Raw genomic sequence first — 17,445 nt, forward strand, 5'->3', positions numbered from 1 at the left:
CTTGACCTAAGGTGGTATGGGACAAGATAGAACCAACTCCTTTTGAGGTACCAGTATGTACCCCACATTCTAGGGCCACAGAAACACGAACTCATACACTAGAGCTGTGTGAGGTTGGTAAACAGACAAGAAATCAATAAGCAAGTTTTTGTGCTGCTGGCCAGTAGATGGATTTCTACATGCCACAAGCCTTTGCCATGTTGCCCATCACTTCCCACTTGGCTGCCACCAGAGGTAAACGGAGTCAGATCACTTGGTTAAAGGGCTTGCTTTTGAGCATGAGAACCCAAATTCAATCCTGTAAACAAACTAGGCATGGTGGCCCAAGTTTTGCACCCCCAATGCTGGGGAGGCAAAAACAGGAGAATTCCTGGGACTTCCGATCAGCTAGCATAGTCCAACTAGTGAGCTCCTGGCCAGTGAGACCCTGTCTGAAAAATACAAAGTAGGCAATGTTCATGAAGACAACATCCACACACAGTCCACACATACCCGCACATTCATTCTGGTCTAATGCTGATACTTCAGACCTTTTTTTTTTTTTCAGATACCTTTACCTTTATACAGTGCTGGAACTTCTAAGTGTTTCTCAAGGGACTCAAGAGGACAGAAGTTTAAATGGTGCCTGTCCTTATTTAAAGTGCCAACTCCTCCAGGCTGGCTCTCTGGTTCATATTGACTGAGAAGGACCTTTCATTACTTGATTGAAGCTAGTGCCCTTATCATACTTAATCAGCTCCTTCCCAAGCATGGATGGTAACCTCTGGGGACTCTCTCTGTTTCAGAGGGCCCCCCCCACAAGAAACTTCGCAGTGAGCCACCAGGTACCTTGTGCCTCCAGCTTTACAGCTCGTGTGTCACACTGTCCCTTATATCTCTATGCCCAGCACCCCTTTCCTTGTCCCCATTCCTCTGTGCCAAGCACCCCTTCCTTGTCCCCATTCCTCTGTGCCCAGCACCCCTTCCTTGTCCCTATTTCTGTGCCCAGCACCCCTTCTTTGTCCCCATTCCTGTGCCCAGCACCCCTTCCTTGTGTCTTCCCTTTTCCAAGTCCTTGCAAATTTCTGTGAGACCTCCCAAATCTAAAGGCTTGGCTTAGATCAGAGCTGAGAATGTAAGCAGACCTCATCTCTTGAGTCATTGTCCTTCCTTCTGGCATTTTGTCAAACATGGCTTCTAGTAAAACACTTTGATCCACATCTCCATGAAATTTTAAAATACTGCATGTTGGTTTGTTGTTGTTGTTTTGGTTTGTTGTTTTGAGACAGTGTCTTGTGAAGCTCAGGTTGGCCCTAGCTACAGATCTTCCTGTTACTGCCTCCCAAGTGCTGCAATAACAGGTGTGTACTGCTCTCTCTTTTAAGTGATGCTTCAGATGGAACCCAGGGCTTCATGCATGGTAAACAAGCACCTTACCAATCGTGCTTTTGCTGAGACTGTTCTTACTTGCATGCTGAGCCACTCTTACACTGTCAGGATGCTCAGCGGTGTTTTACTGGTCGATACCTCACTGAGTACATATGCATTTTCCTCTTTGCACACAACCCTAAAGAATGGACATGGTTTCTAACTGACTGGCCTGGGTCACAATGACTACAGCCCAGAAACTAAACTCATGGTTAAGCTTGTCCTGTGGAAGGACATGGGCAATCCCTGTCACAGCAGAGATGCCAGGGCTTCAGAGGGCTTGTGCTTGCTTACTGTATTTTCAGTGCATGAGGGTGGGGATTGGACACTACCGGTAGGAACATGTCCAGGGACAGGAGAATGAACTCAAAGCACACGTGGCCCTTGTCAAGAAGGGTGTGTGTGTGTGGGGGGGATTCTGCTATTCTAGGATTTTAAGCACCTTTATTCCCCCATAGTGTATCCAGGCAATGATAGCTCAATGGATTCCCCAGGACCTCATGCAGAGTCCAAACACATCCTTGCTTATATCCATCCACCCGTTTGTTGTAGAATTTCAACTTTGCTCTTGCTGTCAAATATTTAAAACTAATCGAGGTCTTGCAGAGAGCATCCCCAAGGATATGAGGGGGTGCAGAGGAGTCCCCAGTCAGCAGGAAACAAAGTCTGATCTTCTCAGGAGGTCTGGACTTCTTATAGCGCCTAGAATAATCTCGAAGTGTTTGTAAAGATCCACAATTCTCCAGGATGAGATCCTGGAGGTTTTGGAACAAACCTCTATTGGGGGCCCCTATATCTGAGAGTTGGTATCAACTTTTTGTCTCACATTTAGAACTGCTTTCTCCAGTAGTGACCCCCTAAGCTGGAACAATGCCACTGTGGTCTCTTGATCAGTAGGGCATGACTTGTTTCTGAGATCAAGGGATAAACCCTTTGAGTGAACATATATAGACTGTTCCAAAAGGTAAACATTCCCAGAGCTTTGATGTAGATTTAGACATGGTGTCCAGCTCCAAGACAGTACCCATTGGGTTCAGATGCCAAGTACAGCCATGAGGAGAGAGGCACTAAGTGTCATCTCTATATAACACAGTCCAGGCCCCTTCACCCTCTCAAGGGAAGAAGTGCTTCCAAAATGGTCCTCTGAAGCTGGCCCTAGTGTCTTATTTTGGGAATAACTACAATTTTAAGTATTTATTCCTGATTGCTACATCTTGGGAAAACCCCAAAATGTTTACATAAGGAGTTCCCCTACCTGCTGATCATAAATCTTTGGGTCTGCTTATGCTTGTGCCTCTGGTTTATTACCTGTCTGATACATTCCTTTGGGCTAAAGAATGGGTCAGTGGGTGGGCATGCATATCCTCACGGCTTCTCCCTCCAGCCTCCAAATGGCCAGCAAGTTGTTTTTGTTACTCAATGTTAGTTTTCTCAACTGTACTAAAATGTGTTAGTATCTGTATTCAAATTCAGGTCAAACAGGGCTGGGCTGATCCAACAAGATCACATGTTAGTTCACTGAAAATCCATATACTCTTCTGTGAAATAGCAAAAGCTAGCTGCAAGTAAACTGACCTTTCCCCTTTCTGCCCACTTTCCTCTCCCCCAAGGCTGCATGCTACACAGCTAGCCCTTCCTGTAAAATCAGGTAGACTTAGATAGCCAGGACGGGACATGCAGAGGCTGAAGCATGAGTAGTGAAGATTAAGGGCTGCCCTGCCCACCAGAACAAAAATGCACCTCAGACTAACAATGTTTCAACTATTCATTTGAGTACCCACTTTGTGTTCTGCATTATGTGACTGTGGTGAGGAAAATACACTCAATCTAGACACCATCTCTCCACCATGGGGAAGATGCAGAGCAGGAAGTTCCACACCAGCAGAGGGCGCTATGTCACCCTTCTGCTAAGGCTTGTCCTTTGAGAAACTTTCCTTTCTACTTTGAAGACCTAAAATCATGCCTTTTTTATTTCCATGGACAGAGATTATAGATAAAACAGCAACAGCACCAGGTCTGTATACAACCTTCCACCTGATGAGACCAGGCCAGTGTGCTGCCCTGTATTGACTCCCGAGGCAGACCAGAATCTTATTTAAGTTATATTTTAAAACCCAGAGCCCCATGCCAGCCGAGTAGAGCCAGCAGACTTTCAGGACCGGCGGGCCTCGCCCTGGATTTGTTTGAGACTCGTTCATGTTGAGTGTGTGTTTAGTCTCGCCCTAGATAAAACACTTCTAATCTACTGGGAGATTTTCTTACTAAAAACTCAGGTATTTTCTGTTTCAAACCCATAGGAGAGGAAACGAGGCTTCATTTGTTCCTTCCAGAAGGGCTGGAGGCCGTAGAGTTATTGAAAACACAGATGGTTCTGAAGAAGAAATGGATGCTCGGGACTCAGACTTCAATGGAACCAAAGCCAGTGAATAAATTCAGTTGGACACTATGTCAGGGAAAACAAAATACCAAATGACAGCAAAGCCCAGCAGGCTGATTAGCATTTGTCTCCATTCGTTCTCAAGTCATAGACATTACCCCACCTCTCACCAGGAGTCAACCACAGCCCTGCACAAAGGATGTGAATTTAAGTTTTTAAATGTGCTACCAGAGAAAATCCAGATAGATGCAGGTCGGGAGCTGCAGTCGCCAGTGCCTTTGTTTACATGAAATGGAACGTTACGTGAATGGGTGCCCCAGCCCGCAACCCGCTCCCAACCATCAACTGCCTGACCTTCCAGTTTGGGAGGAAAACCTGTTTGAAAATTCCCCTCCCTTTCCTGCCTGCACACCTCAGACACACAGTTCACTAAGACCAAGTGACTTTTTCAGTCATCTGAATTAAGGAAGAGCAGAGCGAGCGCACCGCCTTATTTGCACCCACGGACACTTTCACGAATAAAAGGTTTTAAGTCACGAGAGTGGAGTTGGCTCTTCTGTCTAGCATAATCTTGAACAGAAGAATAGGAGGGTTCTTGATCTTCCACTGATCCTACTACATGAAAAGGTGTACGTGAAGCCCAGATGAATTCTATGTTTAGAATTGGGTCCTGCTTCCAAGCTGCAAAAAGATTACAAATCCCAAATATACAAAGTCCTGGGTACTTCTGGACCCAAGCCTTTGAAGGGCAGCACGTTCAACCAATATTTTAAGTACAGAGTTTCTTTGATCTGTTTAAATTGTACATTTTTGCCTGGCAGAGGAATCCAGCTCTATACACACCAGACATTTAGTAGTTAGCACTACTGCTAACTACCAACATTTAGTATTAACTACCTACATTCAGTAGTTAGCACTATTGCTAACTACCTACAGTGCAGGCCTGATGACCTGAGTCTGATCCTTGGAATTCAGTTACGCTCACTCATGAGTGCTATGGCCTGTACTCTTTCACGAACTAATGGTCTTAAATATTTCAGATTTGTAGACCACATCTGCCTCTATAACACATTCATCTTCAAACAAAACTGTTTAAAAAAAAAAAACAAACAAAGCAAAACCACCCAAACACTTAGGACATAGTAGCCCAGGTCTATAATCCTTGGGCTTAGAAGGCTGAGGCAGGGCTGACCATAACTCCAAGGCTCTCTCACCCCACCCCCAATAACTAGTTTAGAAGGTGTTCTTAGCATGAAGACCCTACAGAAGCAGGCCAGGGCCCTTTAATTCTCCAGCTATTGTGCTTAAGGAAGACATGCTTTGCAAAAGTTCTAACCATGCAAACTTTCCTAAAGCCCAACTCAACAGGTTAAAAAAATAGGAAATACTGAAATACTGAAAAGCCAATTCTCCCACCGAGTGCTAATATGGCTAGAATGATATACAAACATTTACCCAACATCGCTGCTGAAAAGCTGACTTCAATAGAAATTTTTAAAAATCAGATTCAGTGTGCAAGGTGCTTGCTTTGCAAGTAGGATGAGGCTCTAAGTTCCGATCCACAGAACCTACATAAAAGCTGGGCATGATGGCATACTTCCATAACCACCCTACCCTGGAGAACAGAGAAAAGGAAGATTCTTGGAACTTGTTATCAGCCTAACCTGGTGGGTGGATCAGGCTTAATAAGAGACCTACCTTAAAACTAAGGTGAAAACAGTGGGAGAGACACTAAACACAGTTTACCTACACGCCTATATACACCACACGCACAATTAAGGGAGATACCAGATGTTGACTTCTGATTCCCGTACATGTGTATACATGTGCCTCCAAATCCACAAACTACATATACCATACACAAAACACTTTTTTTTGTTCTATTATTTTATTACTTGGTTGAACAAAAACAAACTTCATGGCCACGTGCACAGACATGGAAGGACTGACACACACATCTATTGAACAGGCATTTCTTTTGGTTTTATTTTTTATAAAAAATAAAGTTCATCTTTCCCCAGTTATTATGTCTAAGGAGAACAAATAACCAAGCAGCTTAAAATCACCCTGTGAATGTCAGTAGCACACACAAAGTTCTAGGTCTGATGCTAGGCCAGTTTTGCTCATCAACTAGGAAATAAGTTAGTAGCCAAGTGGAGGGTGTCACGCTCTAGTATAAGTGTGCTTTTCTCATTGTGGATCGAAGTGTGAGGCAGCAAGCATCACACACCAGAGATGAGGCGAGCTGGCATTGTAGAGCCTGTGCTGATTTTTCCACATCCGATGGAGCAGCTGGTGGTAATCTCCATCTCGTGCTTCAGTCACCCTGGTTGCTCTGTGGTGTCTGGAAGAAGCTGCTAGATGAAGTTCTGTTCTTAGGGATGGTGTAACAAAGGCCAGTCCAACGCAAGCTGTCCAGGGTCCTGATGCACATGCCACTCCCAACACCAGGGCAGGGGACTCAGGAGAGACACGAGTCAGGGTTTATCTGTAGAGGATAACCTCCCACTGACCTATGAGGCCAACAGTGTTGAAGTGTCAAAGGTACATGAGTAGTACTTTTAGCAGATGGTTTAAATATAGCCTTTTGCCTCTGTAGTCTCCCAGTCCTAGATAAAATTTAATCATGCTTTAAAAGCACCAGGAAATGTTCCAGAATATAGCTTCAGCTGGAAGTAGGCTGCAGAGAGCTCCTGAGCTGGGCTTTAGTCCTGCTCTGAAGATTACGCATATTCAAAGCACCTCTGGAGGCTATTAAAACTCTAGGTAGTCAATGAAATCATACCTTAGAGCTGCCTGGTTGGGGTTGGGGAGCTCATTTTAGTGACATCCACTGCTAGGGACTGGGCCACACACAGCCTTAGCTTAGGCTGCATAGCACAAAGTAAATGCTGGTGATGTGGTCTCTTATTTCTCAAATTACCTTGAAAAAAAAAATAACTAAAAGCTGACTATAAAGTAGGGAAGATAGGTGAGGGCGCAGTTCCCACTGGTCCTAAAGCAAAAGCTTGACCACACCCTGGGTGGATGGCAGCGCTGGTGATGAGAGCTGTGAGGACGGCTTCGCAAACTCCAAGCGTTTTCCTGACCTTCAGACAGAGCAAACCACATTTAACAGATGAGACAGCAGTATCCCAGTGGCTAGCACAGGGCCCCCAAGGTTTTAAGAGTGAATGTCAAGAGTGGGAACAAGGCTCACGGGGTCTCAATTTTCTCTCCTGTGAAATGAAGAAAACATTACTAGCTATCTGGTTTCCTGATCCCCAAGGCTGCTGAAAAAGCTCTCAATCTCAGAAGACCCCACAGAAGCACCTACTTCTTGGTCACTTCATTTGGGTAGGGAGTACTTAGAGTTGAATGCAGGGGCTTGCTACTAGGCAACATTCCCAGCTCCTTGGTTTAAAAAAAAATTCTTTTAGGCTGAAGAGATGGCTCAACAGGTAAAGATGCTTGTTGCTTAGCAGAACAATCCCAGAACCCGCAGAGTAGGAGGAAAGAACTGACTTTTGCAAGTTGTCCTCTGACTTTCACATGTAACTGTAGAAAGCACATGTGCACCTGTGCACATGCATCCAATAAATATAATTGAAAAAAAATTTTATTTTCAATAAATATTTTGACTGGGCATGGTGGTATGTATGCCTTTAATCCCAGCACGAAAGGGGGTAATATACCCCGGGCTCTTCAACCACGCTCCCTCCACCCCCCACCCCCGTGCCAGGGCTACACAGGCCTAGTCTCAAAAATAAATACATACATCTAGAGATGTGTGTTTAAAGGTACAGAAGCTAAGTGTGCACCACAGATCAATCCATTTCCCTCATGCATTTGCCTCATGCTTGTCACTATGACATGGCCTGGGGCTCAAGGGCAATGCAGGCTCCTTTCAGTGAACTCCTAGATACAGAGGTAGCTGCAGGCTTCTAGTTTGGAGAATCTGATCTGGCTGGACTGATCCTTGAAGAGTCTACAGATTCAAAACTAAGGGTTTGGAGATAGCTCAGCTGTCAAAAGCACTTGCCTTACAGCATCAGGACCTAAGTTTGATCCCCAGTACCCATGAAAAGAGTCAGACATGACAGCTCATGCTTTTGATCTCAGCACTGAAGGGAGGCAGAGACAGTTGGGTCCCTGGGACTTAGTAGCATACTTGGTAGGTTCCATTAGGTGAGATTCCTAAGGAGCACCACTTAAACAACTATCTGGTGTACCCCAACTCACAAAATGTTCTCAGAGAAGTGCAAGTCCCAAACAAGGGATTTAGACAGGGCCTCCTCACAGCACAAATCATATTACACACACAGCTCTTTATTGCTCTACATGCCCAAATTCAGATATCATCAAATTTGGCCTCAAGTGAGGGGTTTATTCAAGGCCAGCCTGGGCTACCAAGGGAGTCTGTCTCATGAAAAGGAAGTAGAGGTTACAGTTCGCTGAAATAATCCTACAGCCTTAAAACAAAATAGACTGCATCAAGGCTAGGGCTAGTGTCTGATCTAGAGCAGCCTGGTATTTTCTGACAGAGTATCAAAAGTACTGACCCTTTATCGCCCACAGCGGTGCTGCCTGGCCTTCTGTCAATACCGTCTCTGTTTTTGGTTCCTCGGCCCAAGGCTGGCCCGCTTTTCCGGCTTGGGGACTGATCATACATGAAGTTCTTGCATGATGCTAGTTTGGACTCCAGGGCCTGAGAAGAAATTGACTTTCATCAGTCAAGTTATAGACAAAAGGCTGGAGAAGTGGTCAGTTTGGAGGTCACTTGCCAAGTGTGCATGAAGTCCTGGGTTTGATCCCTAGTGGCATATAAACTAAGTATGGCATACCTGTAACCTCAATACTTGGGAGGTAGAGACAGGAGGGTCAGAAGGTAAAAGTTATCTTCAGGTACATAGCAAAAAACTTGAGACCAGCCTGGGCTATGTGACCCTGTTCCTATCATACCCTTCCATAACCTTCAAAGGGGGGGGGGGAATCCAGGAACACAAAAGTATGAGAGCCACTTCAATATGGGGGGGACAAACCTTTGATCTCAGCACTCATAAGGTAGAGGCAAGAAGAGCTCCTAGAGTCCAAGGCCAGCCTGGTCAACATAATGAGCAAACTGTGAATTCTAGGACAGCCAGAGTTACGTGGAGAGAACCCGTCTCAAAACAACAAAAAACAAAAACCCACCACCACCACCAAAACAAAACAAAACAAAACAAAACAAAAAAACAACAATGACAAACCCAAATAGAACATGGGGCCATGGCAGAGAAAACAATCTAAACCGTGGTTCCAAAGATACTAAGAGGTCCCAGTGGAACCCAGCACATCTACAAGTACTGAGAGCTACCCATCTAAAATATCCTAAAATCCCAGAAAATTAACTCTACCTAGCGAAATATGAGCTAGGCATGGTGGTACAAATCCCAGCACTCAAAGGACTGAGGTCTGTACATATTCCAGACTAGCCCAGGCTACATAGCAAGACCCTGTGTCAGACAAACAACAACACGAGAACCACCCTCAGCAGACACTAACACTAATATAACTTCTGGAATTGTTCCCTTGTTTACCTCAATTAAACTTAAAGAGAGGTTTCAACAAGACCCTGAACTTGGAGTAAACAAACATAAACACCTACAGACCTGTGCAGGAGTAGTTTCTAAAAATCAAAGTGCAAATACAGAGAGTTCTGTTGCTGCATAGAACCTGTGGACCCTCCCGGTAACTAACATAAAGCAGAAAGGCCAAGGCCTTAGCTCTCCATTCTTAAGATGTTCTACAAAAGAGAGACAGGGATGAGAGATCTAACTCATTTTTAAATGGCTCTGGGATTTTTCTCAAGAAGTAACAGCTAGGGCAGGTAGTCTACATCTATCATCTCAGAGTCTAGGAGATTGAGGCAGGAGGGCCACTGCCCGAGTAAGGATGAGACCCAATCGAAAGAAAGACAGAGATACCATCCTATTATCAAAATTGCTTGGAGGAAAAATAAAAGATGCCTGAAAAGGGAAAAGGGACCTGGATTCTGAACACAAGGCTCTCCTCTAATGAGCTAAAGGTGCTCAGAGGCATAGATGAACTGGCCACATTTAAAATTTAGGAGGTCTCTATAAAAGTGAAGAGAGGGGCCATGTCTAGACAAACCTTCACACAAAAAACTCTGCAAAAGCCTAGACTTACCCCAACTTTCCGAAGCAGGTCCCCAACGATGTTTAAGGCTGATATCCGGGCTGCAGGTGTGAGTGGGGTTCCACTACTGGGACTGCCCAGGCCTGAAAGTGCAAGCAGCAGCATGTGTTGCAGGATCCTTTTGGTCTGTGTTCTAATGTCACTACATTCAACTGTGGGGGTGGGGATGAAAGCCAATACCTTCCCTTTGATTCTGATCACCATCTTGTTTCATTAAGGAATTAATTGGACAACAGGCCAAGAAAATACCAGTCTATTTTTTGAATCTTAAACATTTAAAAAAAAAAAAACAAACCAAAAAACAGGTTAATCTTTTTAAACCAAGCCAAGGTACATCTAAGAATTCCATATACCTTGTTAACACTAACAGTGATCAGGACAGATACATAAATAGTGAAAAAAAGCCACATTTTGGGGAAGAAGAGACTGGGTCCCTCTGTGTCTGCTGGGCTGATACTGGCAGTCTTTGCTGGTATTAGGATTACAGTTTGGCATCACCACAGCCAGCTAAGCAATCCACATGAAAAACAGCATGAAAAACATCTCACAGTCAGTGACAACTCAGTGGGTAAACCCATTTGCCAAACCCAACTTGCACACATAAACCCTGACAACCACCCCCACAACACAGCTGATACAACTGTAGGCCTCACTAAGACCAGATGAGCCTGAGCCACTAACTCATCCTAAGGTGTGACGGCTTGAATATCAATGGCCCCAACAGGCTCACACATCTGAGTGTTTGTCACCAGAGAGTGGAACAGTGGAAAGGATTGTAAGGATTAGAAGTGTGGGTTTGTTAGAGTAGGTGTAGCCTTGATGGAGGAGGTATGTCACTGGGCTTTGAGATGTCAAACGCCCATGCTAGGTCCAGTAACTGCCTCTACTTGTGAATAAGGGTATAGCTCTCAGCTACTTCTTAAGTACCATGCCTGTCACCACGTTCTTTGTCATGATGATAATGGAGTAAACCTCTGAACCTCTAAGCAAGTCTCCAGTCAAGTGCTTTCTTTTGTAAGAGTTGTCTTTTTACAGCAATAGAACAGTAATAACATACAAGGTTAGTCATGTAAATCCAAAAATACAGGGAACTGCTCTGGACTAGGACCAGAAACCACAACAATCTTTATCACCAAGGTACAAAGTGTGAGCTGAGGTTTATGCCCTGGAACCAGCCTATCTGGCTGAGAACCTTAACTCTGCCACTTATCTGTTAGGTGACTTCAAGGACATCAGTGAACACACCCACAAGATGGGACTACCACCTGTGGGGTATGCTTGTTAGGATAGTTCTCTGAGGTCCTAATATGAAGTGATGGAAACAATGTCTAACATATAATGAGCATTCAATAATTGTCTATTTGCCTTTGGTGGCCTGACTGAATCAGTCAGGAGGCTGGGGGCAGAACTCAAATATCTCAGTTTTAACCATACCAATTATACTGGGTACATTTCCAGATAGACCTATTGCAGGATGGCCCTTGCCCCTCATAAATATTTACTTATGAGACAAGTTCTCACTAAGTAGACCAGTTTGTGATGGTTTGTACATGCTTGACCCAGGGAGTGGTCCTATTAGAAGGTGTGACCCTGTTAGAGTAGGTGTGGCCTTGTTGGAGGAAGTGTATCACCGGGGACTTGGGCTTTAAGACCTTCATCCTTGCTGCCTGGAAGCCAGTATTCTGCTAGCTGCCTTTAGACGAAGATGTAGAACTCTCAGCTCTGCCTGCACCATGCCTGCCTGGATGCTGTCATTCTCCCACCTTGATAATGGACTGAACCTCTGAACCTGTAAGCCAACCCCAATAAATCTTGTCCTTATAAGAGTTGCCTTGTGTAGGGAGCTGACTTTCCCGAGACCCCAACATTGAGCTAATTAGGACAGACAAAGACCATATGAAAGTTCATCTAAAGGACAAGCTCAGTGGAAAAAACCTAATGTTCTAGTTAAACTTACAGAAGTGCTGATACCAATTTGGTGGTCAAACAGGCTTACCAAGTAGAGGCTCCTGACCTTTTGTTGGGAGCTAGCTTCATATAGACCTAGGGCTCATGATCTTTGCAAAAGAGCCAGCTTCCTACAGACCCCTACAGACCCAGGGCTTGTAACCTTTTGCTGAGAGCCAATTTCCTACAGACCCACAGCTTGTGACCTTCTGCTAGGGGCCAACTTCCAACAAGACCTAGGCCAACATCCTACAGGGATGAGCCAACTACCCTATTGGCTAGTACATCAAGGTCTCCCGGCCCCCTGAAGACTTCCTCCTCCCCCTGCCTTACTACTGTATATAACCAGAGCCTGCGAGCATTAAAATTGTTGCCTTGCTCAGACTCTTGTCTTGGCGTCCTTCTTTGTGTCTCTTGTCCCCCATTCTCTCCCAGGTACCCTCTGAACCCTCATTGACTGTCCTGCAGAACGGGACAGCCTTGGTCTTGGTATCTGTTCACTGTAGTAAAACAGTTTAAGGAACTAGTCTTGAACTCTTTTTTTTTTTTTCCTTTTTTTTTTTTTTTTTCTGAGCTGGGGCCCGAACCCAGGGCAAGCGCTCTACCACTGAGCTAAATCCCTAAATCCCCAACCCCCCCCCTTTTTTATTCGTTTATTATATATAAGTACACTGTAGCTGTCTTCAGATACACCAGAAGAGGGCACCAGATCTCTTTACAGATGGTTGTGAGCCAAGATGTGGTTGCTGGGAATTGAACTCATGACCTCTGGAAGAGCAGTCGGGTGCTCTTAACCATTGAGACATCTCTCCAGCCCTAGTCTTGAACTCTTCTTCGTTTTCTTCGTTTTTCTTTTTTTTTTTTTTTTTTTCAGAGCTGGGGACTGAACTCAGGGCCTTGTGCTTGCTAGGCAAGCGCTCTACCACTGAGCTAAATCCCCAACCCCTAGTCTTGAACTCTTAATTACAGCTTCAGCCTCCAGAATACTCGGATTACAGATAATATGCCACCATGCCCAATTCATGATGCTTTTGACTTTTGTGTGTAACATTTAGACCTTCAGGTTTCTGGCCTCTAGGGGTGCCTGGAATGGTCTACTAGGATGGACCCATGTCCTCTGTGGCAGAGGTTGCTGCCCTTCTAGATGGTTTCTGTTCTATAGCACAGGATCTGCTATGCCCTGTCTTACTCAAGACTCTCCTATAATATATCTTAACAGCCTGCCCTACTGAGCATTCCCATTGAGCCAGACCCAACCCATCTCACCCAGGACCCACACTAGGCTCTTACCAGGCCAAACTATTTGTTTTTTAAACTTCTTCCTTCCTTCCTTCCCTCCTTCCTTCCTTCCTTTCCTTTTTTCCTTCTTTCCTCCCCTCCTTTCCCCTCTTCGGCATGGTATTTTTACATAGCCCCGGAAGTCCTAGAACTCCTTATGTAGACCAGGCTGGCCTTGAATTCAGAGCTCTACCTGCTTCTGTCTTTTAAGTGTTAGGGTAATTTTACCACCATATCTGACATAAGGGCAAACTCTTTAAATCAAAGAAAACCTTCCCTCTGCCCCATCTCCTCACCACATCTGAACGTTTCTGGTGTGTTCAAACCAGAGCTGGATCCTTGGTGAGTTATTGGAGTAGATGGTGCAGAGCCTGTGGCCTGTACAGCCATGTCTGTCCTTTTGGTTTCCCCTGAGCTGGGCATGGGTGTCCGGGGCTTGTCTTGCTTCTGCTGCACAGCCAATTCCTGCCGAAGATCTGTACAGGGAAAGGATCCAGAATGTGAGTTCTTGCTTTGGGGTAAGGATGTTGTAGGAATGCTACAACCTAGAAATAACCTAGAAACCCTGAATGGAGGGACACCTATGTTCTCTCCTTAACAGCTATGTAAACAACACACGCTTCATATGCATAACATACAAAAGAACTTAAAAACTACAGCTTTTACATATTCGTTTTAAAAAAAAAAAAAAGATTGTGCAACACTGTGGTACAGACAGAGCCCTAAGTAAAAATTTGCTTTCCCCTAGTTCTCTTCTGTCTGGAACACATAAACAAATTTTTGTTTTTTGGTTTTTTTTTTTTCTTTCTTTCTGTGTCTATTGTTGTTTGTTTTCTTTGAGAAGCTCGAGGACAATTTTATTAGTTTAAGAGAAACACGCTGAGCAGGCAGGCTTGAAATCTCAGCAGCTACCAGAAGGAGTTAAGAGAAAAGGAAGAGAGAAAACCAGAGTTTTTGAGTTAGGCCAGTGCACTCAGCAATGGCAAAGGCACGGTGGAGAGTTACGGAGAAAGAGTAAGGAAGTCCAGCATGCCTGGGCTTTGGCCCGTATGGAAGGAGATGGAAGGGACAAGGACAGATAAGTCAGAAAACTGGGCAGACTTCTGCAGAGCTGCAAGTTTGGTTCAGCAACTGACTGCCTTTCTGCTATGTTTCCAGGATGAAGTCAAACACTAAATCCTCTCAGAGCCTCCTGTGTTCTGGGACTCCAGCCTAACCTTTCAGTTCACGTATGTGTGTTGGAAACTCCTACTGAGTATTGTACAGATGATTCTAGATTAGTAGGTGGACAGGCCTGTCTATATCTAGTTCTCTCCCCTTCCATGACCACATATCTACCAATGCCCACTCACTTTAAAACTGTTTAACAGGGTTGGGGATTTAGCTCAGTGGCACAGTGCTTGCCTAGCAAGCGCAAGGCCCTGTGTTTGGTCCTCAGCTCCGGAAAAAACCAAAACCAAACCAAACCAAAACAAACAAACAAACAAACAAAAAAAAAACCCCAAAAAACTGTTTAACATTCCGTAAAATAAATCCTTGTGATTTGCTAGTATTGTCATTACTAATGGCTATAGGTGGGGTTGGGGATTTAGCTCAGTGGTAGAGCGCTTGCCTAGCAAGCGCAAGGCCCTGGGTTCGGTCCCCAGTTCCGAAAAAAAGAAAAGAAAACTAATGCTATAGGTTGAAGAGGCCAGTAGCTCTTATCTGAAATGTTTTGGACCATAAGTGCCGAGTTCTTTAAACTTGGTAATATTTGCACAGATAGACTTTATCAATCACTTGAGAATTTCTTCCATTTTGTTGTTGTTTGTTTTAAGATGTGATCTTTGTAGCCCAGGCTGTCCTTGAGACCAAAGATGACCTTGAACTGATCCTCCTCCAAAAATGCAGGGGTTTCAGGTGTGTACCACCACATCCAGGCCCACTGAGCACTCCTAATAGACTTCAACATGTTCTGAAATAAAAAAACTATTTAAACTTGACTGCTGCTTTTTAAACCTTATCTACTGACTACACCATTTGATATCAAATTCTTATTTAAAAAGAATTAAGGACCAGGCATAGTGACACACAACTTTAATCCCAGCAGGCAGGAGGATCTGAGTTCAAGGCCAGCCTAGTCTACAAAGCAAGTTCCAGGAAGCCAAGGCAGTTATACAGAGAAACCCTATCTTGAAGAAACAAACAAACAAGAAACTAGGACTTGGAACAAACTCTCAAGAATGCAGCTATGATGGCTTACCGAAGAAGGTCCCATGAATCTAAAAACTCCATGTCTGGCACAACAGTCAAAAGCTGGCCAGCAATACAGTGGCATTTTACTCTCCAAGAAACTCTTGTGCTTCTGCCAGGGCTTAAGCCTGTCTGGCATGTGTGGGAATCATTCCCTGAGGAAACATTTCTGAACTAAGGAAGCAAAGTCCACAAACAAAGACAGAATTTGTGAACCTCAAGGTTTTTCCTGCAAACACATGAGGTGTTGAAGGACCCTAGTTCTTACTAAAGTGTAAGAGCTATTGAGAGACTTGGCCTCGTAGAAAGTAGGCAGGTTATGCGGTTCCTGTGAAGGACCCTAAGGGCTTTCACCGGCTTTACAGCCACCGCCTCAGGTCAAGATTAGGCCAAGTACCAGCTTCTCACCTCGGATCAAGGCTAGACCAAGTTCCATTCTTCACCCACAGTTCTTGGGAGAAGTAGGGACAGGACATTCTTGAAAAACCATAAAATGTACTGACTGATAGTCACCTGAACCTCTGGTCATAGAATTGAAATGAATATCATAGGCTTGCTAGCCAATAGATTCAAAGGTGAATATGCTTAGCCAATAAGTTTAAACTGTAACCTTGCTGATGAAACCTGTACCTCTAAAAAGAATACAAACTGCTTGTTATAGCCATTTAGGGTCGCCTTCTAGTCACTCACTACAGAAGCTGATTAAAGGTCAAACCTGACGTGACAGAAAATAAACCTCTTGCATTGAACTCCGTTCTCGTGTCTCACTTGGGGGATGGGGTGGGGTGTCTCCTGGTAGTTAAGACTCAGTTTGAGCCTTACATTTGGTGCATTGACCAAGAAGCCAGACCCTCCTATGAGGTCTCGAGGAGCAGTGGTCAGAGGAACAGCTCGAGCTTGATGTCAGGTACCATGGTTGTTTGTATCTATCTGTGTTGTCTATATCTGTGTTGTCTATATCTGTGTTGTCTATATCTGTGTTGTCTATATCTGTACTGTCTGTTTTGCTTGTTGTTTGCTCAAGAGCATCTGTAAGGCTTAGCGAGCCTCTGTTCTGGCCTGTTCTAGAGGGAGTCGGGAGGACTCTGCTCACTGGTTGGGGGAAGGGGTGGGGGGGTCACCTGATTTCTGTGCCTGTGAGAGAGGCAAGCTTGTCTGTGTGTTGACTGTCTTTCTCTTTGTTTTTAGATTTCAGTATTTGTAGGAGCTGATCAACTGAATCTTGCTTTGCAGGGTTGAACTGTCTGTGTGTTGATTGCCTTTCTCTGTGTTCTTAGACTTGGACTGACATTATTTTTGGACATGGGACAGAATGAATCTGCCCTGTTAAACATCCTAGTTAAGAATGGAGGGAAGTTAGGGAAAGAGGAGGAAACTTGTCAGTAGTATTAAAGAAGGGCAGGTTAGGGGTTGGGGATTTAGCTCAGTGGTAGAGCGCTTGCCTAGGAAGCGCAAGGCCCTGGGTTCGGTCCCCAGCTCCGAAAAAAAGAACAAAAAAAAAAAAAGAAGGGCAGGTTAGTTACTCTCTGCTCCTCCGAATGGCCCACCTTCAGAGTAGGGTGGCCACCTGTAGGGACCTTCAACTTGCAGGTGATCAAAGCAGTAGAGGAGAAAGTCTTTAGGCCAGGATCCCTCCAGTACTCGGACCAAGTACCCTATATAGTTACCTGGAAGGATCTAGTAGAGAACCCCTCCTCCCCCACAATCCCCCTGGATAAAAGCTTTTTTGTCTCCAAGACTCTGGCAGGTCCTGGCCATGAAGGAGAAGAACCCTGTAGAGACAAATGAGTCTGTAAAGAACATCCTCCAGGACCCTTCCACAGTGGATCTGCTGCTGCTGGATCTTCCATCTCTTTTACCCCACCCCCACCCCCACCATGACCCCAGTTCCCATGGCCCCTCCTGAGAGATCTCCTTTGAGCTCTCATCCAGTATCCCTTTGCCCCACTCTTTCTCAGGCCCCAGCAAGGGGGGAGTGTGGTGAGGGACCCTCAGAACTGGGACCGGCCATGGGGACCCAGAGCAAG

The 17,445-nt window shown here is 44.9% G+C and overlaps 2 protein-coding genes across 15 annotated transcripts in view; one reads left to right on the top strand and one right to left on the bottom strand.

Moving 5' to 3' along the window:
* Nucleotides 1-4,325, top strand: part of Myh11 (myosin heavy chain 11) — a 95,128-nt gene extending 90,803 nt beyond the window's left edge. For 6 of the 8 annotated variants that reach the window (XM_006245842.5, XM_063268409.1, XM_006245844.5 and 3 more), the window contains one exon: nt 3,705-4,325. In XM_006245842.5, the coding sequence (XP_006245904.1) occupies nt 3,705-3,837 (133 nt within the window). In that variant the 3' untranslated portion in view covers nt 3,838-4,325. Of the gene's footprint in view, nt 1-785; nt 825-3,704 lie in introns of all 8 variants that reach the window. The other 2 variants (XM_039085198.2, XM_017596998.3) reach the window with 1 other exon arrangement.
* A 1,328-nt stretch (nt 4,326-5,653) lies between these two features.
* Nde1 (nudE neurodevelopment protein 1) overlaps nt 5,654-17,445 on the bottom strand; it is a 44,158-nt gene continuing 32,366 nt past the window's right edge. For 2 of the 7 annotated variants that reach the window (XM_063269977.1, XM_063269978.1), the window contains 4 exons: nt 13,483-13,662; nt 9,953-10,044; nt 8,326-8,471; nt 5,654-7,002 (listed from right to left, as the gene is read on the bottom strand). In XM_063269977.1, the coding sequence (XP_063126047.1) occupies nt 6,990-7,002; nt 8,326-8,471; nt 9,953-10,044; nt 13,483-13,662 (431 nt within the window). In that variant the 3' untranslated portion in view covers nt 5,654-6,989. Of the gene's footprint in view, nt 8,472-9,952; nt 10,045-13,482; nt 13,663-17,445 lie in introns of all 7 variants that reach the window. The other 5 variants (XM_006245849.5, XM_006245850.5, XM_006245851.3 and 2 more) reach the window with 4 other exon arrangements.

This window comes from Rattus norvegicus, chromosome 10 (genome assembly GCF_036323735.1).
Source record: "Rattus norvegicus strain BN/NHsdMcwi chromosome 10, GRCr8, whole genome shotgun sequence".
Lineage (NCBI taxonomy): Eukaryota > Metazoa > Chordata > Mammalia > Rodentia > Muridae > Rattus > Rattus norvegicus.